Here is a 27,817-nt window from a genome sequence, read left to right on the forward strand (position 1 = left end):
AAATCGGACAAAGCTCCCCCCCCCCCCCCCCCCCTTGGTTGGTTGGTACACCACAAACCGAACTGGTCCAATTATTGGTTCAGTTCTCGGTGCGGCTCCTCTGCCTTCTGGCTCTTTCGTAGGACGCTTCTTCTTACTTCCACTTTTTCCGAGAACATGGAACCTTGCGCCAAAGGGGATTGTACGAATCGGTCCCATTCCTCGAACGGCTCGTGAAGATGCGGTAATACCACAATTTACGTACAAATTGGCATAAACCGAACCGAATGGTTTACTGATTTAATACTTCGTTTGTCACTACAAATTTGGCTTTACGTGTGAAACAGTAGGGTGCGTTAGCATTTTTTCGATAAACATTCCGTAATGGCGAACGTTTCAATTCCAAGAGTTGTTTGTCGCGATACATTTAACTGAAACTGAGCAATAAGTTTTATGCACCATTGAGCAAATTTCCTACCAAGCAGCAACCACTCTAGCCAGTTCCAGGTTAGTCAGCAGCACGACAGGCATGCTTTGAAGTCTCCAAGCACTACCCTCTCCCCGAAAAGCTTAGGCAGTGAAACTACTCAAGAATTCGTACCATTCGTGATTGTTTCCAAGAATGTCCCGGGCACTGGTCGGCGGTTCGGTGATGTAGTGAATTTAATTTGACATTCCAAGATGAAACCCTTGCGGACAGACATTTAGCATAACCCTCGTGTGTCCCTACCGCCAGACAAGTTTAATTCGAAACCTAACGAATGTCATTCGTATGCATCTCACAATCTGTTGGGTTCTGATGATAATCTACTGACGTAATTGTCTGTATCCGTAACTGACATTGAGTGACAATCCTGCTGCTAGTATAATAGACTGTTTTTTGCTCCTGTTCTTAGTTTTCGGGTATCGATTGCCAAATGCCGGACCCTTCTAGTGAAAAACAGTTTTCCTTCCTCTTGTTGGAATCACATATCACACACGTCTTCCAAATTGAGAACGAATGTCTGACCCTTTATCTCCTTCTTTTTTGGTTCTCCCTCCATAGGCAAGCCTGACCGTTGCGCAACTGTTCGGCGATAGTCAGAATGCACTCGCACCGGCAGGAAACAGGAGAAACGTGCTGCGCCAGGGCGATCGTGCTGCCGGCGGGCACGATCACACGCACATCGAGACAATCGATGTCAAGTGTGATCAGCGAAGCGGTATGCTCGTGACGATACAGTTTGAGGACGACTTCCAAGGCGTCATCTACAGCCAGGGCTACCACAACGACCCGAAGTGCCGGTACGTGCAGGCGAACCAGGGCGGGCGGCAGTTCACCTTCACCGTGCCGTACGACAGGTGCGGCAGCAAGCCGTCCTGTGCCGTGTGCGCCTCCGTCGACAACGTGCTCGTCATACAGACGGACGAGGAGGTGCAGGAGGCGTGGGACACGGCCCGGCGCATCTCGTGCAGCCAGAGCGAGCAGCAGCAGAACACGATCATCTTCAAGCCGTTCGTGGTGGACCAGCTGGAGGTGGTGAACGTGCCCACCTCGACCGGCGGCGTCGAGTGTTGGATGGACATCCAGCGCGGCACCTATCCGAGCATTTCACCCATCCCGAGCATCATCAAGATCGGCGAGGCGCTCAGCGTGCTGGTGTACCTGCGCGACCCGAAGGGCGAGTACGACGTGTCGGTGAAGGACTGTTACGCGTTCGACAGCCCGGACTACGAGGCGGCCACCACCGCACGGCTGCAGCTGTCGGACAAGAATGGATGCTCGCGTAAGAAGAAGCTGTTCGGGCTGTGGCAAAAGACGACGCAGACGGGCAGCTCGGGCGCCACCCTGGTGGTGCACAACAGCATCAAGGCGTTCAAGTTCCCCGACCGTATGCAGGTGTTCCTGAAGTGCGACATCGAGATCTGTCGCGGAGGCTGCGGACCGCAGGTGTGTGCGGAGGAGAATCTAATCAGCACCGTCGAAACGACCACCAAGCGTCCGTCTCCAACGCGCGGCCGGCCGACGCAGACGACTTCATTGGCTCCGGTCGTGCCAACGCGCGGCCGTCGTCCACCGGTCACGGCTGCACCTACCCAACCGCAATACACGGAGCCAGCAACGCAACCACCACGCCGTGGCACACGTCCACCACGTCCGGTAGAGACAACGCCGGTCACGGCTCCACCACGCCGTACTCGTCCACCGAACACGCGCGCCCCAACGCGGGCTCCCACGACCGAGTTTACGTGCGCGCCTGGTTCGACCGACGATCGCTGTAACGATGTGATCGTCACGCAGCGTCCCGATTGTTCGCGAGGCTCGCGTGATCCTCGTTGCCGATCGCGTGGTACCCGACCGACACCAACCACGACCGAAGTGACACCGGCTCCACTACGATGCTTCCCCGGCTCGACCGATCCTCGCTGCCCAACGACCTTCCGCCCCTCGGTACGTCCTACACGGCCACCTCCGTCGCCTACTACGCCTCGGTTTTCGACTACCACGGTGGAAGAGGAGGAAGAGGATGACAGCGTTCCCAACTGCTTGTTGCGATCGAACGATCCACGCTGTGAGGAAGTGTCCATCTACCTGCCAGTGATTCCGCAGGAGCAAGTTACCACGAGACCGCCGATCGTGCCCACTGTGCCGTCGGTTACCACTAGCTCGAGTTTGAACTGTTTCCCGGGCTCGAACGATGCCCGCTGCAGAACGCCCGTGCTCCGTTGTCCTCCGGGCACGTCGGATCCTCGCTGTCCAGGATTTGTGCCACCACAGCCTTCAACCACTTCCGCTCCTGCACGTTGCTACCCAGGTAAATACGAGAAAAGCCACCCGTTTGCCGGTCAAAAGAGTTTTAATGTACGATGTGTTCTTTCTAGGTTCTCCTGATCCACGTTGCCCGCAACCAACGGTTCCGTCGAAGGATACGGCTACCTACTTGCCACCGGTGGACAAACCAAACTGCTATCCAGGATCTTCCGATCCTCGCTGTCCCCAGACGACTGCTGCTCCTCGGTGCTACCCTGGATCAAACGATCCACGCTGTCCAACGACTCCTCGTCCAACGACAGCTCGTCCTACGCCCACCACACAGCCACCACTGCGCTGCTATCCGGGATCAACGGATCCTCGCTGCCCGCAGACCACTACCCGACCAGTACCAACCACAACGCCCGCTCCTGTTTGCTATCCGGGATCGACCGATCCGCGCTGTCCGAAGCCGACAACTACCACTCAACCGCCACTTCGATGCTATCCTGGCTCCAACGATCCTCGGTGTCCTCAAACTACCACCACCAGGCCGGTTCCAACTACAACGGCCGCCCCTCGATGCTATCCGGGATCGACCGATCCCCGCTGCCCACAAACAACGACTCGTCCGGTACCGACCACTACTGCAGCACCGCGTTGTTACCCAGGATCGAACGATCCTCGCTGTCCACAAACCACTCCACGGCCAACACCCACAACTCAGCCTCCGCTTCGCTGCTATCCTGGATCAAACGATCCTCGCTGTCCGCAAACTACTCCTCGACCAGTGCCTACGACCACGCCAGCTCCAGTGTGCTATCCTGGATCGACCGATCCTCGTTGTCCAAAGCCCACGACTACGACGCAGCCACCGCTGCGCTGTTACCCAGGGTCGACTGATCCACGCTGCCCACAGACCACTCCTCGTCCAGTTCCCACGACAACGCCTGCTCCGCGATGCTATCCTGGATCAAACGATCCTCGCTGTCCACAGACCACTCCTCGACCAGTCCCAACCACTACACCGGCCCCAGTGTGCTATCCGGGATCAACGGATCCTCGTTGTCCGAAGCCAACGACTACCACGCAGCCTCCTCTGCGCTGCTATCCAGGCTCGACCGATCCTCGCTGTCCACAAACAACGACGCGTCCTGTACCCACGACAACGCCTGCTCCGCGATGCTATCCAGGCTCGAACGATCCTCGCTGTCCACAGACCACTCCTCGTCCTGCCCCGACAACTACACCAGCACCAGTGTGCTATCCGGGATCAACGGATCCTCGTTGTCCGAAACCAGCAACTACGACTCAACCACCTCTGCGATGCTATCCAGGCTCGACCGATCCTCGCTGTCCACAAACAACGACGCGTCCTGTACCCACTACAACACCTGCACCTCGATGTTATCCCGGATCCAATGATCCTCGCTGTCCGACAACACCTCGCCCCACACCTACAACCACCTCGGCTCCGAGATGTTACCCTGGCTCCAGTGATCCACGGTGCCCACAAACTACCACTCCACGTCCCGTCCCAACGACGACTCGTGGTCCAGTGTGCTATCCCGGTTCCACTGATCCTAGATGTCCCCAGACTACCACACGTCCTGTACCAACCACTACTGCCGCTCCACGTTGCTATCCTGGTTCGACTGATCCTCGCTGTCCCCAAACAACGCCACGGCCTGAACCTAAGTGTTATCCAGGTAATGCTTACGCCATTATTTTTGTTTTGGAATATAGAAAGAATTCCATTTCAACCATGCCATTGTTTTTGTAGGTTCTCTTGACCCACAGTGCTCGGACAAGACGGATTCGGAAACCTATTTGCCTCCAGTGGAAGTGCCAAGACCAACTACAACCCAGCGTCCATCATGCTATCCAGGTGAGCCTATTTTTAAACTATTTGATCAATCGTGCAAGTTCATAGTTTCTAATTTATTATCATTCTAATCATTATATAGGTTCAACTGATCCTAGATGTCCACAGACGACCACTCGTCCGGTTCCTACTACAACGCCAGCACTTCGATGCTACCCAGGTTCAAATGATCCTCGTTGTCCAACAACCCCCCGTCCTACACCAACGACTACGGCAGCTCCACGATGCTACCCGGGCTCAACTGATCCCCGGTGCCCACAAACCACACCTCGCCCAGTGCCAACAACAACTCCAGCACCTCGATGCTATCCTGGCTCGAACGATCCTCGTTGCCCGCAAACCACTCCACGACCGACACTGCCTCCAACACAGCCACCGCTTCGTTGCTACCCAGGATCGACTGATCCTCGTTGCCCACAGACCACTCCACGGCCAATACCAACGACTACAGCTGCACCGCGTTGTTATCCAGGATCGAATGACCCTCGCTGTCCACAAACTACTCCCCGACCAGTGCCTACAACCACGCCAGCTCCAGTGTGCTATCCTGGATCGACCGATCCTCGTTGTCCAAAACCAGCGACCACGACGCAGCCACCGCTGCGCTGTTACCCAGGTTCGACTGATCCTCGCTGCCCACAAACCACTCCTCGTCCAGTTCCTACGACAACGCCTGCTCCACGATGCTATCCAGGCTCCAACGATCCTCGTTGTCCTCAGACCACTCCTCGACCAGTGCCTACAACCACGCCAGCTCCAGTGTGCTATCCTGGATCGACCGATCCTCGTTGTCCAAAGCCCACGACTACGACGCAGCCACCGCTGCGCTGTTACCCAGGGTCGACTGATCCTCGCTGCCCACAGACCACTCCACGGCCAGTACCAACGACTACAGCTGCACCGCGTTGTTATCCTGGATCAAACGATCCTCGCTGTCCTCAGACCACTCCTCGACCAGTGCCTACAACCACGCCAGCTCCAGTGTGCTATCCGGGATCAACGGATCCTCGTTGTCCAAAGCCAACGTCCACGACGCAGCCACCGCTGCGCTGTTACTCAGGTTCAACGGATCCTCGTTGTCCGCAAACCACCCCTCGTCCCGTGCCAACGACAACGCCTGCACCTCGATGCTATCCAGGTTCCAACGATCCTCGCTGTCCAACCACTCCCCGACCAACACCAACTACACAGCCTCCTCTACGATGCTACCCAGGATCCACCGATCCACGATGCCCACAAACTACACCCCGACCAGTGCCAACGACTACACCAGCACCTCGCTGCTACCCAGGCTCGAACGACCCTCGCTGTCCACAAACCACACCGAGACCAACGCAGCCCCCAACTCAGCCACCACTGCGCTGCTACCCAGGCTCGGCGGATCCACGCTGCCCACAAACTACTCCCCGTCCCGTACCGACCACGCGCCAGCCGTGCTATCCCGGCTCGCCTGATCCTGCCTGTCCGCGACCGTTCGTCACAACAACGCCGTCCTCGTGCTATCCCGGCTCGCCCGATCCCAACTGCCCGCAGCCTTACCGACCAAGCAGCACTAATCCTCCTGCTACTTATTTGCCACCATTCCCTGCCGAAGCCAGCGGTCGGTCCGCCCGGCACCTTAGCCCGGAAACGTTGAACGATATTAACGCGCTGGCCGATCCGACCGACACGGCTGCAAATGGTCCAGCGATCTCCAACTCGGAAGCTGCGGCTGATGCGCCCACGTCGACCGGTACAGCAAGAGTAAAGCGAGACACCGGTCTGGTCAACGAACTGGACGGTGAGCCGGCAAAGGAAATCATTTCCATCACGCTCAACATCAAGGGCTACCAGTTCGAGCCGGAGTCGTAAACCCGCGAGCGCCATCTTCAAATGCCTCTGTCTGCATAATACTCATCCGTGCGTATATACGGAAGCCAATATTTTCAATAGCGTTGCGGAGAAGGACAAGACCGGGTCAAGCGAAGCAAAAAACTCAGTGGTCTTCACCACCTATAGACGAACGCTCTTTGTCTGCGCGCGTTGAGATAGATGTAGAAACGGTTGTAAATAAACTAAATAAAATGCTCCACCTAGTGCGCCCGTCCGTTGGACGCACATGGGGATATAACTGTAAACCCGAGGGATAGTCACAATATTAGGTTGCATCCGAAACTTGGTAATGCTTTTTATTGTACATTGTACTGGTTCATTTGTCGAACACATTTTGTGCCAGTGCCACGTGCTGCTGCTGCAGGAATTGCAGCAAAAGTTCATCGATGTCATCGTTGCTGCGCGCCACCTGCTGCCGAATGATCAGCTTAAAGTCCTCCTTTACGCCCTTGTCCGCACCGCGCGTCCCGATGCGTCGGGCACCGGTCGCCAGGCTTTGCTGGGGCATGGCCAGCTCCAGCTTTACGTCGGGCGAATGCGTCCACAAATGCATAAACTCCTCGATGATTTCCGCCTGGATGACGTAGCTCGTGAAATGCAGGTACGTGAACTGGCGGCGCGTTTTGATGAGCTCGAAAATAATTTCCACCGTGGTAGATTCGTGCGGCCAGTTCAGCTGGGACAGGACGAGCATATTGCCCAGCAGCGAGCTGCTGCACTCCATTTCGATCAGCTTCGGCTTCAGCAGCACGATCAGCGTTTGCACCAGGTAGTGCAGTATGGCGCGTTTCGTTAGCGGCATCAGCATGAGCACGCGCGCCGTTTGAGCGAGTGAAACGTTCTCCAGATAGTGGCCGCCGGGCGGTGCGTGTGGCAGATGCTTCAGCACCGTGCCCATCTGCTCGAACAGATGCACCGTCGGCGGGCCTTGCACGAGCGTGAGCGCAAACTGGCGGACGGAATTTTCCAACAGCGACATGGCGGTGTTGCCGGTGGATGCCTGCAGCAGCGTGGCCGTTTCCTCGTGCTGACCCGCGCACACGTACAGATCGATGAGGAACTTCTGCACCCATCCGGACAGCTGCGGTATGCACAGGATGAGCTGCGCAAAGTCCGCCTTCATCACATCGTTCGAGTGCAGCAGCTGCCAGCAGCTTTGGCACGCCAGCAAACAGTTCGGTGCGTCCGGGCTGACCGGAGCGTTCACGAGTATGTGCGGTATCTCGAGTACAGCACCCTCGTGAGCACGTCGCTTCACCTCCGGCGGCATATCTTTCAGTGCCTCGACCAGTATCACATCCGTGTCGGTTATGCCGTCCTTCGAGCGCAGCTTCGAATACCCGATGTAATCCTGCAGCGCTAGCACGAACACGATCGTGGCACAGAACAGTATCTGCTTGCTTTCGGTCGACTGGAACGGGTCGAGCTTGTAGATGTGGATGATTTTCTGCCAGTACACGTCCTTGCTGTAGCTCTTCTTGTACAGCACGAACGGTTCCCATTTCAGCATCTTGCCGCAAAAGTCCAGAATTTCAAAGATTTTCTTCCAACAGTCGGCCGACGTTCGAGCCCGATCTTCGGTGTCGCTTAGCATCTGGTTCAGATAGTACTCGAAACAGACCGCCATTAGCCGGTGCACGTGCTTAGGTGCCAGTTCCGGTGCACGGTTGTACACCAGGGGTATCGCTTCGTTGAACAACATTTCCTTGAAGCTAGGAATCGCCACATTCTGGATCAGCGTCTCCAGCAATCGAGGCTGCAATGGAAAGGAATTTTGAGTCTGTGATTATGCCCTTCAAACCCCGGGAAATATGACTCCCAACTTACCGCATGCGTAGAGATCGCTTGGGGAAAGCGTTTCAGCAGCAGCAGGATTAACCGACAGTGGTCGAGATTGTTGTTCGAGTGTGCCGCTGTTAGTAGCAAAATTTGATGCTGCACCTCGTACGAGATGTACTGGAACATCTTCACGTAAAATTCTTGCTCGGGCGTGGTGCAACCTTCCGGTATGCGCAGCGCATTCGTCATGAGCGATATCTCGTTCAGCAAGCTGGTTGGCGTCTGGTGCGCCCCGTGGAACGTCATTACGCTGTGATATGGGAGAATAAAGAAACAAAACGTAAGCGTAAGTTCAAAATGTAGCAGGGTGATACCCGGGACAAGCACACTCGCTTACACTTACATGTAGCTAAGACATTTGGCCGCTTCCTCAAAGTTGTTTGCATTCTTTTCGATTTCGTACGCCTCAAACTGGAAGTGGAAGTTTTAAAAAAAAAGCCATTATCGTGTGACCAATAGAACGGCTGAGTTGAGCGGATATACCAACCTGCACACCGAAGTCGTTCGGGAAGAGTGTTTTGGCCGCTATGATCCATGCCTTCGCTTTGTACGGATCGGTGGATTCTTTCGCGCGCGCTATAAGATACTTTTCGTTCGATAGCACGTCCATTTGTAGCGATAATACTAGCGACCGAGGACCAGAAATAAAAACCTACAATCAAATTGACGCACGGGATGTGAAACGTGCTACACTATGCAGGTGGTAGATAAACAATTCTACACCTGTTTTTCGTTTGCTGCAGGCGGACTCTTCTTGCTGGCGATACGACTGTTTTGTAGGAGAAAATTATCATTTGTTGAGTTGTGACTTTGATATGAGAGTAAAACAAGGGTTTTAATAATCACCTGACTATAGTGGAAGTAATAGTGATAAGAAACACACACAAAATATATTAAATATTCACACAAAAAATAAAGTGAGCAAACCCTCGCGCACCGATACGCGTAGCCGATGTAAACAAACGCCACAAAACATCAACAAACGTTGTCGGATCTGTCAACGCGCTCGGCTGTCAAAAAAGCAGTTCCGAACATTTGTCGGAAGTTTTACAGTGCGTACCAACGCGGTATCGGAGGGTGTGATGAATATTTTTTTTACATTAAAAAAATACGTTAAAGTGATCACTCCAGAGCAATCTTATCAGAAGAGGAAGGGCCAATAGGCTCAAAGACGCAATTTAATTTTAAAAAATACTATGAATAATAGCAATTTTATGTTATGGATAAACCATAAAAAAGCGAATTTGAACGTAAAATATCATTATTTTTTGTTAAACTTAGAGAAAGTCACAATTTTACTTCAAACAACTGGGAAAATCTTAAATAAAGTGCTTATTAAAAAATGCGGTGTGCTCACCAACCCTGCAATCCATTAGATTGCACATGTATTGGTGGCCAGTACTGTGCTGCTTGTTGGGCAGCCAATTCACAAGCTCTTTCATTTCAATCATTTCCTTTTTCATTTAAATTTCTTTCGCCCGCGAGTGAGGACGGACCGACGTGTGCGTTGGCGCTGCTGCTACTGTTAATTTTATTTAGAAGACCGTATATTCTTTGATACAGCTCACGGTACGGGCTCTTCACTTTGTTTCGGAAACGATTTATCAAGCGCACCAGCTGAAATAACGAATTTTGTGTATTAAATTTGCGCCATTGCTACGGGCGATCGGAGTGATCTTCCATCTGGAATCCATGGTTCTTGTGGTTGAGTTTGCGTGTGTGTGTGTTGTGATTGTGTATTGCTTGTGCACCTAAAACAGGCAGGAAAAAACTCCCGAAAGGGAAAGTGTACTCTGAAGATTTGTGTTCTTCGCAACCCTGAAGTTTGTTGAGGAATTTTGCTTTGTGTGCCCTGTCCTGACGGTTTTGTTGTTGTGCTACTATGTTGTTCTTAGTGCAGATAATTCTTTCCCTCGGCATATTTACACAAGTGCGAACCGTTGGGCCGTGCGTTCAGCGTTGCAACGAATCTGCCACGATGTGTTATCATTCGTCTTTATCCAGTTAAATTTACACAACCGCAGCAGATTACATTTTTTGCCACTCCATTCGAGCTGGTGACTGTTGCTCGGTGAATAGAGCACTTTATTTATATTTCTCCTTTGTAAATATCTAAGTTACACAAAATATGTGCCTGTGCGCCTGTCCCGTTACAAGCGCCACATCCGTGATCGTGCTGCATGTTTTGTGTGCTTGTGTGTATGTGTGTGTGTTTTATTGTATGTGTGTATGTGTCTGTACAAACGAGAAGAAGGAAAAGAAGACAGGTTTTCCATTTGGGCACGATCACGAGCGATGGGCGAGAGGGTGGTGGTCATGGTGAAGTAGCAGAAAACACTGGCAGAACCGGTTCCATCGTTCCATCTTCACGTGGCCTGGGCTAAAGGGTCCAAACTCTGCAACCTCCCAGCCCTTCCGATTTGGGGGGATGCTATACCCATGGTGACCCCATGGACTGGAGCCTGTAACGACAAAAGCAGAAGCAACCGCCCCATTCCCGCGCTGTGACTGTGACTGCGAAAGGACCCAGACGAAAGGGAGCATAGTAAACCACGCTCCGTATAGGTGTGTGAGTAGGTGTAACAGTGGCCAGCATGGGCAGCAACTGGCGCAGCATTAATCATCGACAAACCAACCCCGTTCCATGCTTATCCTCCCTGAGCCGGGTCGATGGTGGCCTCCGGTGGTCAGTCAAACAATGGCACATAAAATCTGACAATCGGCTGACGAATTCGCAGCTCTTGCGTGTGGTGGTGTAAAGGGCCGCCTCCCCGGTCGAGGTGGTGTGAAGGAAATCGCAACCGGGGAAAGCAATATTACAGGAATCCGACTCTTAAACATAACATCCAAAAGGAATTGTGACAAATAGTGGTTTTGTGTGTGTTGTGAACCACTTTGTCATTAACATTAAAAGGGTGGAGATCTTAAAAATAAACCAAAAATATCATCTAACATCTTTAATAGAAATATTTATGTATGTCTTCTTCTTTAGCTTAGGTTTCTAAAGTGAAAAAGCATATCAGTTTAAGTGATCTTATAGAAAAGTGATGCCAATACGAGCAGTGAAATAGAATTTAGAACATCTAAAACATACTGCAACAGAAAAACGAACGAGTAAAACAGTGAAAAGTGAAAATAAAATAAAAGCATTTCACATTTTATCCACCAGGTAAGAATAAATTACTTCTAAAATGTACTATAAAGGATGGTTTCATCGATTTTAATTAGTATAGTAAATAGACAATTAGATTCTTAATGCAATCGAATCATTACAAAACCTTTCTTTGTACGCCTAAAAACCAGAATTACGCCTCAAATTACACCTAAGAAAAAGGACTTAGCAAAGTGGTGTAAAATCCTCAAATTTGGATGGATCCCTTTTTCACATCATTCGTCTTAACATGCCTAAATGTTCTATATTGGACCATTTGTGCTCTTTATTTACCTTTTTTCCTCTGTTCAAGCCTTAATTATTTATCCATTTTTACAAGACTTTCAATGCCCACTGAATCTGTTTTTACTATTGGTACTAAGATGTTTATCACTAAAAACTCTTTCAGTAAATTAGTTTCAAAATGAAAAGCATTATGGAAAACATTGAAGAAGCTTATTCCCCGATATACATCACCAATGATTCCTGTCATGTCAGGAGACTCACCACATCACGTTAATCGTATGATGCTCTGCCTTTGTACGTGACTAAGATCACACAACTTCTTTCTTAAATTTGCCTTTTTCTGCCCAATCACCGCAAAAAGATGCGTGTAACTTGTGTCGCAACTGCGCGGTACCACACAAGCACAGCGAAGCTACAAATTAATCACGATCGTGCCCGTCGCTCTCGTCGGCCACTTTAACGCCCGCTTGACTATTATTAATTAGCGCAATCTTCTCCAGCAAATTGTGTACAGGCAAATAAATCAAAATGCACTTTGCCTAAGGTCGATCCCGGGCTTCCTTCACGCACCGAGCAACCGCTCGTTCTTGGCCGGAGACATTTTTTTAAAGCGCCATTATTTTTTTTTATTACTCTTTCTGTGATCTTTCTCTCTGACGTTCGGTAAAAGGCAAGCATGACTTCAGCCTGCTACCCAGTACGGTTCGTTGTCGGAAAGGAAGCTATTGGCAGTACTTCCGGTGACAGGGACAGGGACAAGCTGTGCATACATTAAGAACCTCATACAAATATAATCTTCACGACCTTTTCGAACACGTTTTGATGGGCCCGGTGGGGCTTTGTTCATTTCTTTTAGTCAATGCAACTTTAGCTCACAATCGTACATACTGTTTGCATCGATCGATTGAAAATAAAGTAAGATAACCAAACTTATTATTCCATCTTGAGCAGAACAGACACTTTATTCATTAACACGTCAGCAAGATAGTATATTCGAGACGAAACGCAGGTACTTGTTCTGTATTTATACGAAGTTTTTTAGCTTTCTTGTCTGCCATAATTGCATGTTTCCATCCACACTCACACAAAACTGTGCAAATAACAAAAAAATATATATATCGCTTACCTCATCGCACCTAGCCTGGCTTGAGTTTTTTTTTTTCAACAGAGAATGTTTAATTCCATACGCTTTTCATTAAAATTCGTACACACCCTCGCGCGCCAGAAGAAAGTTCCCAGCCAAAAGACCCATTAAACCTTCGGGCGCACATTTCCATTTTAACTTATGCATCCCGCGCCACCTCGCCGGTGGTGCAGCCTATGCAGCTGAGAGGGGCAAGACATGCAGGGTGCACCGTGTTACCGCCACGATTCATTGTTTTCAAACCATGTCGCCGATGTTCCGTAACAGCGCGACAACGGGCCGCAGCAGAAGGCAACCCCTCGCTTCTTCGTGTGGTTGGCTCACGGTCAAGCAACGGGTGAAGCAAACACAACCGTCATAAACAACCACACTTGGGAGCAACAGCAACAAAAAAGCGACAGACACTCCGAACAGAGAAGGAATCATCGAGATTTTTTGTAAGGGAGAAGAAAGGGCTCACACCGCCGGCACAGGTTCACCTCCACCAAGATGTTGGCCGGTGGATAAACATGATGCATACAAGAGTGTTAACCAACCGACCGATCGACACGGATGACAATTGTGTGTGTGTGTGTATTTTTGTGTTTCGAGTTGATTTGCTTAACATGAGAAGTGCTTCGGACACGTGGAAATTGAGGTTACTAGCGCGATGGATGAGCAGTTTGTTGTTGGAATGCATCTTCAACGTTCCAACTCAAAACCCAACCAAAACATCCAATGAACTGGCTTCATTCTAGCTAAAGAAACACATCACAACCGGGTATCTCAACCATCGCGCTGCTAAGATCATCGCACCCTCGCTACACCCGGCATCGCATTCTAACAGTAAATTGGCCAATCGGAAACAAAACATACAAGCCCGTAAAACACACGATCCATATAACCGATCGTAGCAACGATATCGCTACGTTAGAAACGGTAGAACGATGCTTAATGCTTAATGCTCTCCCCACTAAGATCTTCACAAAGTTAGCAAATCGCTCCAAAAATCTAATGTTTCTCCCCCTAAGAACACGAACCACCCCTGGATAAGGGTAATGCTTTCTTTTGCACGAATGCTTTCATGCGGCAAATGAAATGCAGCAGCAAAATTCTATCTACACGATGGTAGAAAACCTGGCCGCAAAAAAAAAAACGGTTGTGTCGATGTGTACCTAGCGGTTCAACGGCAAAGTTCAACAGCCATTAACCGAGCCCAAGATGCGAACACGGTTCCCCCATACCCACCCCGTTACAATTTGTTCTGAGGTACCCGGAGCAGTTTGGGTCCTTCCTTCCGTGGGGCGAACCGAAGCTAATAGAACCTCGCTGGGACGCTACAATGATCGGACAATTATCGGGTTTGCCTTTTGGAGCGTGCGGATACATTCCGTGGGCTGGCTAGGAGGTGGTGCTCATGAATCTCCTCCAATAGGGCAGAACACACAACAATATATACGTTGAACAAATAGCCATAGGTCGCCATCAATCTATTCTTTTCGCGGCCACACGAACATTACGCGATAATGCGAGTGGTGCGTAATCACACACAACCATCGCATTTGTTTTTCCGCTCGGCATATTTTTTCTGGCCTCTTCTGTGCTGTTCTGTTTTGAGTTCTCTAGCCATGATGATGTGTCCGTTACGCGGAGATGATGATGATCGTTTAGAACACAATCGTATGCTCCAATCGCAATTCATGCACTCCACAGGCATAGTGTAGGCCTCGTGCTTAGACAGAGCTTAGAAGTACCGTTTTTGGTGTGGTTTTGGTCCGGCCCTGGACCTTTGGGCTAACCTTCAAATCCTGTGCCTAAAGTGATGTACCTCATCTTTACCACACGATGAACATGAGTGCTCATAAATTGCCTCAATTGGAAGGGAGGGTGCGCTTAAAACAGCTCCAAAAAGGTGTCCCACCGGCTACATCGAGGCACTCTCACCCCTGTTCTGATGACCTTTTTGGAGGCAAGGCTTTGGAGATGGCTTTGAGATTTTTAATGCACGTTGTCAGGGACATGGGTCATCTAACGCTAACGATCATTGAGGTGATGGTTTGTGTCGATCTGACCGGACAGACGCTGAATGATGATCGTTTTAATCCAAAGCTTGCTGTGTTTTAAACGAATTCATCTTATAAAGTGAAGTCTTCCTGAGAAGGTGAATTTCAATCATCTAAATGTCTGTGTGTACGTGTCGTTAGGAATTGAACATGTTACATCAAGTACAAATCACCGCTTACAAATGATGCTCGAAATGATCTTCCAGCCGGAAAACTCGACTCCGCCTAACCAATGTAGGAAGTGTATCATTAGCCGGTAAAGACACACAAAAAAAACGCATTAAGCAACTCTAAAGTGGAGTCATCTTTCACTAATCCCTAGCCAACGAAGGTAAAGCCTTAATGCCCCTCCCAAGGGAGAGAACTGTGGGCCAATACGCAGATCACAACGTCTGAGCGTGTTTGATGTCTTTTCCAAAACAAAAAAAGGTCGGTAGCTGACGTTACGTACGATCACTTTTCCAGTTGTCTAAGTTGTCACATTGCTGGCAGAGAACATTATGGCCAACCGATATCTTACTCATTCTTTGGTCTTACCTTCACCGAAAAACGTGTGAGATGATCGTGTCGCTTTGTCACACTGCGCGCTGTACGGCGATGAGAAAGGCGATGATCGTGACGATGATGCTCATGATGATAAAAACATAACACCGTAAGCATAACACACAGCGAAATTAATGGTTTCCGCTGTGGTAAGGCGCCCAAGGGGAAAAGTAACGAGATCGCTTCAGCAAAGGCACGCAGAGCAGAGCGCATGTGTCACATGTAGCAGCGAAGAAGAACAGCGTCTAAATGTGGGATCACGAGATAACGTCCCGCTCGTGTTTGGCGGATTATCTGTGCTGCAGATGGAGTTTCTGGGCAGTGGTTTTGGCAAACGGATGGCAATATGTGTCTTCAAACATACAAAACGAGTTGCTGGAAAAAAAAACATCGATCGTTCCAATACTTGTGTCAGTTTTAATTTCAATCCCCCACTGCGTGGTGTCCAATCCCAGTTATGCAACTTGAACGTCCAACATACCCATCGCTGAGCACGCACGCAGGAAGTGAAAGGAAAGATCTCCCACAAATCTCCCCGCTCGTTTAACTGCTTTCACGCGCCCGCCCGAACGCACAACACGCGGCGTGCTCGGTCTGGTGCGTGTGTGTGTGTGTGCGTATGTGTGGAAGTACGCGGCCCCGGACCCTATGGCTAATCAAGTGACGACGCACTAACCCACAGCGTAAACGCACATCGATTCACACACAGGCTGCCAGGGTAGCAGCCGGTTCGGTTTGTTAATTTGAATTTTAGTGACTCGTGTGCTCGTGGTCGCGGGCAGCTAAAGTGTTTCCCCTCCCTAACGCGAGGCTTCCCTTCCCCGTGCCCCCTCACCCGGTGTTTCACCTTGCCACGATGAGCGCGTGAACGCGTGGGAGAGATAGAATTTCCAAATATAAACACAAACACTGCCGGGCCTTCTACTCGAGGGGGCAAGCATGCTTTCAGTGGGAGCGTACGAAACGAAATCCCTGGGCTTGTTTCCCTATTTGGGGCACAGGTTCCGAGCATGGAGTGTTCTAAGCTGTCGGCAAGCATGCTGGCAAACACCGAAACTTGGGCAACCACAGCTAAGTTTGGTGCTAGATGTTCCGTAATGATCAGGGATCGAGCGAAGTGTTCTAAATATTCTTCGTTTGAATATTCAGAAGAAAGATAGCGATGCTTCTAGATCTAAGTGTTTGATCAGCAGGCTGAGATTTCTTAAAAGTTTTGCAAGTTAGTGATTGTGTTTACATTCAAAGTTTGCCAACAATATGACGATTTTAATGGTACTGTTACCGATACCAAGTTGCCGATCCCTGATGCAATAGGCTGATCTCTAGAACGAACGTTTGTTCCACATAGAACTTTAGCTTAAGCAGTTGGTGGGGTGGATTTTTCCGTTTGTAAAATAAATAAATAAGAAACCAGTTCACACCCACGTGAAGCGGACGGCGTTGATTTTTCTCCTAATGGAGCCACAAGACTAATAAACTAAAATAAAGCAAAGGTATATCTGGTTCCATCGCGATCGTTCCACAGTGCTGCAGTAGACATACGTCCATTTGTCTTTGATCATCAGCGTAGCGGTGTAAATAAAAATGGTACTTTATTAAAATTTCTCTTTATAGCACTTACTACAGAAGCAGTAGAAACAGTTTCCTTTGCCAAATACATGTTTTGGATCATTAATCACTCCCATATCTTGTCTGTCGGACTGGCAGGGTTAATAAGAGCGTTACCTCGCTTGTCCACCTTGTATTGCGAACAATGTATTGCAACTACGCTCAAACCTACACTCGCACCGTCGTGCGGAGAAAGTTGTCTCGATGGAAAATGTATGTTATTTTATGCTGCCATTAAAAAGTGGCTTAAAGTGTGAAAGATGGACTGGGGGGGGGGGGGGGGGAGAAAAATGGCGCACTATCTGCTACAACCCCAGACACAAACAAGCCCTACCACCGAGAAGCAGGTTTAACTGGCTTGATTTCTGATGTCTGTTTGGTACTTTGTGCGAATTGCCTTTTCCCCTACGTATTGTCCCTTTCCACCATTGTCTCAATGGTCAATTATGTGTTTCATTCGTGTGTGTGCCACTTAAATGCGTGGTTTTTATTCGCGGTTTGAGCTTTTCCTTTTAAGTCGTCAATATTTTGCCAATTGAATTGAAGCGTAAAATAAATCAGTGAATTATTGCTCTTACTTAATCGCATCTATTCTGTAACTCCAGCCCAACCGACAAGATGTAACAAACATTTAGCACCATTACAGAATAGCCTGTACTTTCTGTTACTCTCGTCCGTCGTATTTTGGCTACTTCCTGTCAGCTTACGAGAGCTCCGATGATTATTATACGCTTTCGCATCTCAAATAAATTATCAACTTTTGGGTGGCTGTAAACCGCCGCCATCCCTTACTACTAGCTTCCACAAAGGTGTCATTGTGCATTGGGCTACTATCGGCACGACCTACTGAAACCACCAGAGAGAAAAAGGAAAGAAGTAAATAAAAACCTCCGCAACTCTCGAAGCGAAAATTGGTGTTAGTGGAATTGGCAATTGGCCATTTTAAGCAAATGTACGATTGAAAGGGTTTTATTTCTTTTCTTTTCTCTGCTCCAACCCTCCAAAGATAAATTGGCGATGGGGCGTGTACGATACTGGATCGCGGAGGGTGGTGGGAAGTTCGGCAGGTTATTGTGTATTACTTCACGCGCGCCTGCCCTGTGTGCACTTAACCACTGCCTTGCTTTTGCTGCCCATTGTCTACTGGCGATGTTGGGCTCTGGGACGCCGTGTGCCCCTGTTGCCTATCAATTTAGATCTTACATAAAATGGCGCTCTTTCTCACCGACCCATTGCCATTGAGAATTAGATGATCCATTCTTTATCCCAGCGGCCCTGCCATTTGGCGAGAGGAGTGCATTATCTGTCCAGCTATTGGAGCATTGGATTGACTGCAAGCAAATTTTGCAAACCATATGACGATCATATTATATGTTGTACATGTTGTAAGTTATATTAATATTTGTATACGAATAAGAGCTCCAAAATCTAAATCTAACGAATATTTTGAATGTCCTGCTAAACACGACTAACCTCAGTTGGTTCCCACCAACAAAAAAAAAAAGTAAGGCCCCAGTACTAACCCAGAAAACAGAAAACACCCACCAAACCGGAACGATCCTATCACCACTGATAAGGAAACCCTGAGCACATACCCCGAGAATGTGTTAAAACTGATTCGTCCACACCGGTCTTCCAGAGCGCGGGGCTCTCCCCAATCGCCTCCAACGAGCATACTATTACGTGATCACAACATTCATCTTGACGGGGTGACTCAACGACAGTTCGCCGAACGCTTTCCTTGCCCACCAAGAGAAAGATCGTCTCAACAACGACGGGTATTTGTATTGTACGGCGGTACGATGACCTCATTTGAACCTGTGCTGTGGGACGCTGATTAGTGGACGCGTGGCGCACGGTACGGCTGGACTTGCCGTTTCCAATATCACTCCCCTTGCCAGCAGACACACGCACATGATCGTTTCTCCAAGTGTAGTCACAGCAGGAATCAGGTTGTTTCCCGAACCGGTTAGTGACAACAGGGCCAACAGGGGAGACGGGACTTTTCCCTCTCGAAGTGTACTCGTTCGGGACCACTGGTCGGGGTCGGCTCAATCGGTTTCCTATGCAAACTGGGTGGTAATTAGAAATTAATTAAAACCCACCGACGTGTGACCGCTGGTGGACCGTCTGGATCAGACAGTACGGAACTAATCATGGTGAAATACGGAAATCAAACCGAGTGAGAAGTGATAAAGAAACCATGCACGTTTGATTACTTGGAAGAGACTGTATTTGAAGTCTCTGAGAATAACAACAAACACTAACGTGGGATTGAGTTTACTAAAGCGCTTCCTTCTACTACGGATAAATACACACACAACATCTTTCCAATGTGATACTTCCATTAGAGAGCCCCCTGTCGTTACTGCTAGAAATGCTTTTAGGTGACGCAAGTCTTGGTTGGTTCTGCTTTTTTTATTATTATTATTCATTTCTGCACACGGCTCAGATAATTGATCTTAACCTTTCCACTCGAGTCCTACAAACATTTTACCCCGTCCTGCCTTCACCTGTATGCGCGATAAAATGGTGATGATCAACAGTAAAGATTTCAAAATCTGCGCAAAGATCAAGGGAAAACTATTCCTGCGGGTAGCGTTGCAGACGAAGAAGATAGCGCTTGATCGTGGCCTTAAAAGCATCATCTTCCACAGTGCAAAAGGTGAAGCTTGGCGCGGTGGAAGTTTATGATCTACCGAAAAGAATAATTGACCACAGCGCGCGCAGAAGTTGTTTATAAGAAAGTGGCAAAGCCTAGAGCTAGAAACCAAACCCGACCCGCGGCAGACATTATCTTTGGGTGCCCCATTACCTTACCATTTATTTACGAGCGTGGCAGTGCCAGCACCCGGTTGCTTGTGGTAGACCTCTCTTCCTTCCCGAACGGGGCCGAAATAGATGGTTTGTCCAATTAATTAGCTCTAGCGAATTGTGGAGGCTTCTGACCTAGATATGCTGGGACATATGCTAGGGGAAGCAATTTGCTGCTCAGCCACCAATCAACACCCGCTCTGACCACAGCATTCTGAATCCAGACGATTCAACGTTTGGGGCGAAACGAGATCGTGCCTTGCGTGAGGCAGTGAGGTGTGGGCTGGTTATAAGTAGGTACGGTATCATCTTCACTGCCCCCAGCAATGGGAGTAGTACACGAAGTGTAAACAAACACTGCGCTCAGCGCGGTCTCAGGTACCGCTGGCAGTCCATTAGTCAGAACCGTTTTGGTGAGGTCTACTTCCCGGCCTACTTTATGTCTGGTAACGATCGGGCGCACATTGCCGGCGATCAATATCGTGCAGAATCGGTACATTCGGTCGATTGAGCAGAAAGACGTGGAGTTCGTGCAGAAAGCTGAAAACAAGGGTAACGGTTCTAGAAATATGCCAAACGGGGCACACTCGATAACGCTTATCCCAACCCCCATTTGGAGCATCCAGACAAGAACGGCTCCAATGCACAGTTTACCGGTACAACGGAGAACGAAACCTGATCCACGATCGATCCAGGCGCCGCCGCACGGTTGGATCGTGGTACCGAAAGATGTAACCTACAGCTTTGTTCTCTGGTTGCAATCGCCCCCCAAAACCTGCAAATTGGGCCGCGAATCGGCATGGAGATGAAATTTCATCCTCCTCCGGCCAATGTTGCTCTCTGACAGCTGACAACTTCCGAACGGGTGTTGGATTTCAATTAATCACCCGACATCCGTTCTATATTTACCATCAGCATTGCACGCTGATTGAAAGGGCAATACCATGCCTTTGATTTCGGTGACACTAAACACATTGGAAAGCTTCTACCGTTGACATTAGGCTATCTTTCCAGACGACTTATTGAGGTGAACGTTTTCTGACTCACACTCGACGACCGTCCTTTGTGGTGTCATTATAACCCAACAAGCATACTTGCACGAGTGCCGAGGATCATCGCCGGGACGGAATGTATGCTAGACACCAAACATAACTAACAAAAACATTTCTGAATGCTGTTTCATATACCTTCTACCACGCCCAGAAGAGATGGCGGGTGGTGTAGTGGTTTGTGTACGCGAAGGCACATTTGCTATTTGCATAAAATCCATCCATCTCACTTCCAACGCGGCACAAAGACAAGGCGCACAAGCCGTGCGAGCGTGAATGATGCTATAAACCAAAGTGTCTTAAGCCGACAGTGTGTCTCTGGGTGCGCTAGCCCGATCACGACGCAACACAGCATCGTTGCTCCGAGGTCTTGGAGGCCTTGACGGTGCTGGGTGGTTTGTCTGATCGTTGGAACCTTTTTTCCTGAATTTTGCAGACGAACACACTCGTAAACTAGACAGATAGGCAATAAGAACAGCGAGAATGGTTCGAGAATCTCTAGCAAGAGCACAGCAGAGCTCGTTTAATTTTTGCTGTACTTGTTGTGTTTAATTATTTTCATTACAACAGTTCAGTTCGGCCTGCTCCCAGGGTCGCCGCTGAGAAGGGAAGTACTGAGCATTTCATCTTGAGGCTGGAACCTTGTTTAATTTTCGGAATTCTTTCCGGTTGTTTTGGAGGCTTCACGCGATTCTGGGTGTAAGTAGAAGGCTATTTTTGTTAATTATTTACGTTGCTTTTTCGACTTTTTATCTCAGCATGGGTCAACTTCTGAACATGTACTTTGAAGGTTACATTTGCGACTTGTTTTTTATTGCAGAAATCTCGTTATCAAATGAAACCAATTTTTTTCACATGATTAAATTATACCTATTCTTCGTAGAAAGTTAAAAAAAGGAAAATTATACTCCTGCCACCCTATTGCACTACTGCTTCACTTTCGCCCACCGTTTGGTGGATTATTTCTCTAATCGCCAGAAGATTGGCTCCGGACACACTCGGCAGCATATCTCGCATTTCCTTGCAGCACACACCACCACCGGCATAGCTTCAGAGCAGCAGGCCCTTTGCTGGCCTGAAATCTAACCATCCACACATGCTTCCCCAACGTGTAGTCGACTCGACTCTGCGCGTTTGCTAGACGCTCCCAACCACCCCAATCATTCCAACCGACCGAGGCAGCAAAATGGTTGAAATTAATACGATTGTTGCACTCGTAAATTGATGTAAATCCATTAAACTTGTTAACGCCGGTCGATTAAGCGCAATGTTTGTTACGGAGTTGCCGTACCGCGGCTCCGGGAAGCCGGCTCTATTGCTGTGGCACTCTTCCTTCTACCACCGTCAAAGTGAAAGTGGTGAGTGTGTGTGTGTATGCCACTGATGCTGTGTGGCCCGGCCATCTTGGGGCCCCCGTACACGGTGGCCGTACATAAAAATGCGCTGGAAAATTATTGCAGCCAAGGGGACAATTTCGCACAGGAAGAGACAGTTTGCAGCTTCGCTGGTCGCGGATCTCTTCTCACCTGCCTGAAGGCGGCGGCATTACGATGAGCTACCGAGCCAGCAGCATGCTCTTAGACGATCCGTTGAAATGTTTAGATTCGTCGTCCAATGCTTCGCTCCATAAAAATGATGGACGGTTTCGGTTTCTATAGCGCGCGTGTGAGTGTGTGCGCGCCCATCACGGTTGGGGGTTTTATTTCCGTTAATTAATTTTCTCTGACGTGCGGGCCTGTTGATAGAAAGTGGCCAATAAAGTTTAAAAGCAAATGCCCGATGACAGCACACAATCACAACTCCTAATGGGAATTGTTTAATATCTTTTGTTGGCTTTTTATTTTGCAAACATTCAATCGTGCGTCGCTGTTTCGTCTGTGACATCGCGGGTCAAACTGAAACTACGATTGGTTTGCGCTCATACTGCAGAATACATTAAACTCTGAAACGATCGCATTTAAATTAAGCTTGCATTAAGCTTAAATTACTATAACCCCACAACCGTTTGCCGATCGTTTCGCGTCATAATTTCCGCCATTAAGCCTACGATGTGCTGACTTTGTGGTCCCGGTTCTATCAACAATTATCGGTACAGTCGGGTGTGTGTATGGAGATCGTCAACCATACACCGGAACCTTACCCGATCTCCCAGTTTCCCCCCCACATGGCAGATCTTTAATCCGAATGTGGTTTTGTTATTATGCTTAACTTGTTGTGCTGCTGCCGGCCGGCCTGCCTGTCTGTCAGTCTGGTTGGCCGTTTGTTTGTCTACCACGACCCCAGGCTACGCAACAAATTTCCCAACTCCAATTGTTATGTTGTGCCGGTTTGTATGTAAAAACCGACCACATGAATAGGCGCCAACCCCCCCTGTCCTCACAGGCGAAACTCACTTCGCTGTTCATCACTGTCAAACGGATATTAAGCGGTACAATGACCTCCCGGGTGGGGTGATTTCCGTGCCACCCCGACCGAACCGGCGATCGCTTTAAATGGCCGTCACAGTTGCAGTGATTTTATGTTCATGATTTTGTTTTCCTCTTCACGTCGTCATGCATCCCGAGGGAGAAATTTCCTACCATTAGCTTCTGTTGTGCGCCCGACCGATCATTGCGCCTAATGATTGCGATCGAAGCCAAAATTGGGGAGCGAAATAATGTTACAACAGATTTGGATTTTTATTTTTGACCGTACCCGAAACGTTGTTATGTGTTTCATTTTGGTATGGCGGCTTTGAACGTCCCAACTGCTGTTAGTCGTCAAATGCTCCTCTGTAAGCCGCAGTAATTTAAATGGAATTTTGATGGCCTCCCAATTGGACTCAAATTACCAGGACGTACATTTTTCGATTGATTCGGCTTACTCAATGTATTCTTATTATTAGACGGGGTATACTTAAGTTTAAACTGTTTGGCTTAGTGTGTTAAAGCGTCTCTTCAAAGAAAATCACCTGCAAAGCTTTACGTGTGCGATCCGCTGAAGACACTTGAGAGCCCCTGCGAACACCACGTGCCCGCCGCCGTGTATGATGCGCAGATAACATGAACAGGAAACAATTTACAAAGCCCGCTTAAATCCTTTAAGTCTCTTAACAACACCTCTGTCGGTGTGGTGTGGTACTGCACCCTAAAGCGCACGAGTAGGTAATTAAGTTACTGCGAAGGATTGACATCGGGCTTGCATTTGCGGTCACCCTTGTAGACAGTCAGATGCAGACAGAAAAAAAACCCAAACCACACTGCTAGTCCATAGAGAGGTGTCGTTGTTACCCATGAGCCGCCGAACCTGCTGTAAAATACGTCTTCGAATGCGTTGTTCAACATAAACGCCACCTTCGGGTGCCATTTCACGTGTGCCACACGCCTTCGTCGCCGTGCAGACGTTTAGCAAAACGTAGCTACACGCTGTGCTGTTCACTTTAGCAAGATTGGCACCATCAACACCGCCACCCAGCACTCATTCCTCGTTTCCTGTGCTTTTTGCTTCGTGGGAATTGCGTGTGGCACAGCAACGTCACCTGCAGTTTACCTAGACGCTTGGGTTGGCTGACGGTAAGAGGGACAAGTTTGCGTTTGCTGTTGGTGGTAGGTACCCCTCTTTTCTGCAGGCAGGTTGAAGGCCGACCCCTGACCGGATCGTGTCGTCGAAGCAGTGAGCATTGCTGGGCACTTTGAAGCAACATGGACAAATATTGAATGCGAACCTTTGTAGCTACCGAATAATATGAGATTGCAGTTGTTTATTGGGCCATCTGTATTTCAGCATAATTTTGAAATTTTAATCTTAGGAGCCATAACGACAAAAGTACTAGACGATCCTGCTTCTTCTACATGAGATCTTATGTTCTCATCTCATCTGATCTTCTCATTGTACGTTAATCCTTAGCTATTAATTTATTTACTAATTTTACGCACTCTCATGTGAAGATCATTGCATTGCATAAATCAATTCATCAAGGATTGCAAAAGCGCGTTACTAATTCTTTGACTTTCTACCGTCGACTTGGTACGTCACACGTGCGAACCTCTGCAACAGACGCATACGTCCGCTTAAAACGAGCCTTTCACTTTCTTCGCAAGCTGGTGGCCTACAATATTGAAACACACCACCACCAACTACAACAACCAAAAAGACCTTAAAAAAGGGCTGACCTACAACACAAAATCCGTACAAAAAAACCGGGAGCAATTTGATCGGAATCAATCTGTGCTGTGTAAATCACTTCTCGTTAGCTGACACCGGCATGACACCGCCTGACGGCTGATCTACACCGGACTTCCGGTGTTATTGCGCCGACCGAAACGTCCCAAAACCGGCTAACCTCTTACGCCATCGCGAGTGTTCGGTGGCTTGAGTTGCTGAAAATTTATTTCATCTCCATTCGCTATTGAAATGGATTGAAAATTTATTTCATCTCCATTCGCTAAAACAGATTACCCCCTGTCCCCCGGGTTGCCAAACCGATTCGTTCAGCTCACCCTCAGGGTAGGCCCCAGCAGAGTTATGAGCTCTTACAACTACTACTACTACTACGGCGCGTGTGTAAGCGTTTAAGGTGCACCTAGAGTTACGTGCATTGCTGGCACTCTTTTGCTCCAACCATCCTAACCGATTGATTGGATTGGCCCCGTCGGGAATGATTTAGCACCAAGCGGGCCAAACCCCGCTCCCAAAGCTGTCAATAACAAATAGCGATCGACTCAAATGATTGGTAGACAGGGGCGGGTTTTTATAAGACGATCAACAAACCATTCGGCTGCAATTCTTAGCGCGTTCGTACACTGTCCAAACATTGACTTGTGATTCATTTCCCTTTCTTTTTGTTCACTCCGTCGTGTGTTTTTTCTTCTCTTTCCTTTTAGGGTGCGTCCGGTCCGGTTCTCTTAGACGAAGCGTCGAGGAATTCCATGCTCCGGCCTAGCTAGTGATCACAACACGACCGCAGTCTTCCCTCTGTGTCCCCCACTTTGCGCTTGGTGTTGTGGTACGTAATTTTATATTCAATCTACTAAGAGTAGCGTTTAACGTTTTTATAAATCGGTACTGACCACGGTAGCAAAGTGTGATTTTGGGTATATTTTCCAGCGCGCCCAGCATTGACCGGTGCATAAATATCCACTTGGTGTGTAGTGTTGTTTCAAGCGGAAGCACGTTTTAACTGCGACTGGCCTTGGCTTAAGGCGATAGGTAAAGCATAATGACGGGTCGCCGCTCGGCATCAAAAAGCAAGCTACGGAACGTTTCCGATGTATGATGGGAAAATTATTACTATATTGTTGTCATTCTTCATGCTGCCGGGGTTAGTGGGGTTTTACGCTGATTCGAGCGATGAATTAGACGGAAATGGAGTTTCATTAGCAAGGAAAATTCATTACCTCTTTAACTAGGGGAATTTTGGGGATGAAGCAGTTTCTCACGTATTTTGCGTTCGCTTCCTCATTGATTGTTTCCGTTCTTGGCGATTTGTTGTTCCTTTTTTCTAGTCTTTTATGACGAGATACTGATTGTCTGTTTTTCATAGACTTTTGGTGAATCAATTTAACAAATACTCCCATCAATTGTGCTTAAATAATTAAGATATAACCCTCTTGCAATAACAGAATCTTAGTAGAAAGATCATCCAAAAACTCTTTGGCGCGTATTGAAATTGCGCAACAATTTGCACTAATTTGTAAATACTTAATACCAACAGCAAAGGTGGATGAAAGCTTTCGCAATTGAAACCATTTCCCAGCGTCCCTATCCAACAACCATCATCAGGTTGGGAACAGTTGCGGTTGCACACTTTCTTGCATCATCTTCTGCCACTACTTTCAAATGTTTATGACTGATGCGGCGATACGATTTTCCCAATTTAACACCCATAACACCATAACGTTTGCCGCCGTTCCCTTGGACGCGTTCAAAGTGCACCAGGGCAGCGCTGTGCGCACTTTCCTCGGCGTCAATCAAATCCGCCATATAATCAAATCGATGCCATCCAAACCATCCTTCGTCCAATTTTGTTGCGGGTGGGCCAATCCAGCGGGGTCCGTAAGTTTATGGTCCGGGTGGAATTTCGGACTCACAGTTTGTTTGGTGGACCACACCGCCGGGGTGGTCTCCCTGAAATGGATTCAAATTTCTTCTGCCGTCGGCAGTCGCGCAGTTGCGAAACATCACTCCCCTCACGGCGATCGACGAACGGGATGCAACGGGCTGAATGGTGGTGTTTCGTACTTTTTCGTAACATGTGCGTGCGTTAGCGATCCGCGCTTGATCGGTTTTATTATTATCATGTTTTGTTTTTTTTTTTCTTGGAAGAAAGAACGCGTTCGTTTTCGGGACTTTTCGGGAGGGTTGGTGATGCTGTGCGTGATCTTTGACTGCTGCTTCCGCGATCGCTCGATCCGGATGGATGGAGTGTTGAAAGCGTTTTGGGGGATGAATGGTATGATACTAGGCCATCATTTCGACAGAACCATCGAGTTTACGACACTGGTCGGGAGATTACTCTTGATCGTCTTGTTAGAGGTGGCGTTCTAAGCATATCAGCAAAATTTCAACAATATGGTTCGTTTAGTGGATTTTAATATGGTTAAATGAACCCTTTTGATCAGCAAAAGCAGCTTACCTTGGAAAAAATTCTGCTCATTTTTGGACTTGTTGTTCCAAATCGTTTTTAACAATAAATCAATTTTAATATAAACAATATATAATTAACCTAATGATACTGTTGGCAATAATCGTGTTAAGTGTACACATGGGAGGGCAATTTAATTGTTTCGTGTCGTATTTTTTCCATTGTAAACGGAATTTTCGCGAGTGACCAATTAAGCACTCCCCTGCGAGTGACGTCGCATACCGTAAAATTTAGGTTGCCATCCCCTTTAATGCTTGCTGCTCCATCGTGAAGTGTTAAGCCAATACGATTG

At 48.4% G+C, this 27,817-nt stretch overlaps 3 protein-coding genes across 7 annotated transcripts in view; 2 read left to right on the forward strand and 1 right to left on the reverse strand.

Moving 5' to 3' along the window:
• LOC120893564 (mucin-2) overlaps positions 1-6,712 on the forward strand; it is a 36,685-nt gene extending 29,973 nt beyond the window's left edge. The window contains exons 3-6 of the mRNA XM_040295529.1: positions 1,025-2,774; positions 2,842-4,419; positions 4,494-4,598; positions 4,678-6,712. Coding sequence (XP_040151463.1) covers positions 1,025-2,774; positions 2,842-4,419; positions 4,494-4,598; positions 4,678-6,446 — 5,202 coding nt within the window. The 3' untranslated portion in view covers positions 6,447-6,712. The remainder of the gene's footprint in view (positions 1-1,024; positions 2,775-2,841; positions 4,420-4,493; positions 4,599-4,677) is intronic.
• A 20-nt stretch (positions 6,713-6,732) lies between these two features.
• On the reverse strand, positions 6,733-9,274 carry LOC120893566 (integrator complex subunit 10). 2 transcript variants are annotated; one of them, XM_040295531.1, is made up of 6 exons: positions 9,153-9,274; positions 9,030-9,075; positions 8,794-8,958; positions 8,650-8,717; positions 8,295-8,556; positions 6,733-8,223 (listed from the first exon to the last, which is right to left on the reverse strand). In XM_040295531.1, exons 3-6 carry the CDS (start codon positions 8,914-8,916, stop codon positions 6,784-6,786), a joined length of 1,893 nt encoding a protein of 630 aa, XP_040151465.1. In that variant the 5' UTR covers positions 8,917-8,958; positions 9,030-9,075; positions 9,153-9,274; the 3' UTR covers positions 6,733-6,783. The 2 variants fall into 2 exon arrangements, with proteins under 2 accessions (XP_040151465.1, XP_040151464.1); XM_040295530.1 differs by having other exon boundaries at positions 8,794-9,075.
• Positions 9,275-9,743: 469 nt separating this feature from the next.
• The window catches only part of LOC120895318 (CDC42 small effector protein homolog), a 29,771-nt gene continuing 11,697 nt past the window's right edge, over positions 9,744-27,817 (forward strand). The window contains exons 1-3 of one of the 4 annotated variants that reach the window (XM_040298552.1): positions 9,744-9,875; positions 11,299-11,475; positions 25,766-25,887. The gene's annotated coding sequence lies outside the window, so the exon portion shown is untranslated. The remainder of the gene's footprint in view (positions 9,876-11,298; positions 11,476-25,765; positions 25,888-27,817) is intronic. The other 3 variants (XM_040298553.1, XM_040298554.1, XM_040298555.1) reach the window with 3 other exon arrangements.

Source organism: Anopheles arabiensis, chromosome 2, assembly GCF_016920715.1.
Source record: "Anopheles arabiensis isolate DONGOLA chromosome 2, AaraD3, whole genome shotgun sequence".
Lineage (NCBI taxonomy): Eukaryota > Metazoa > Arthropoda > Insecta > Diptera > Culicidae > Anopheles > Anopheles arabiensis.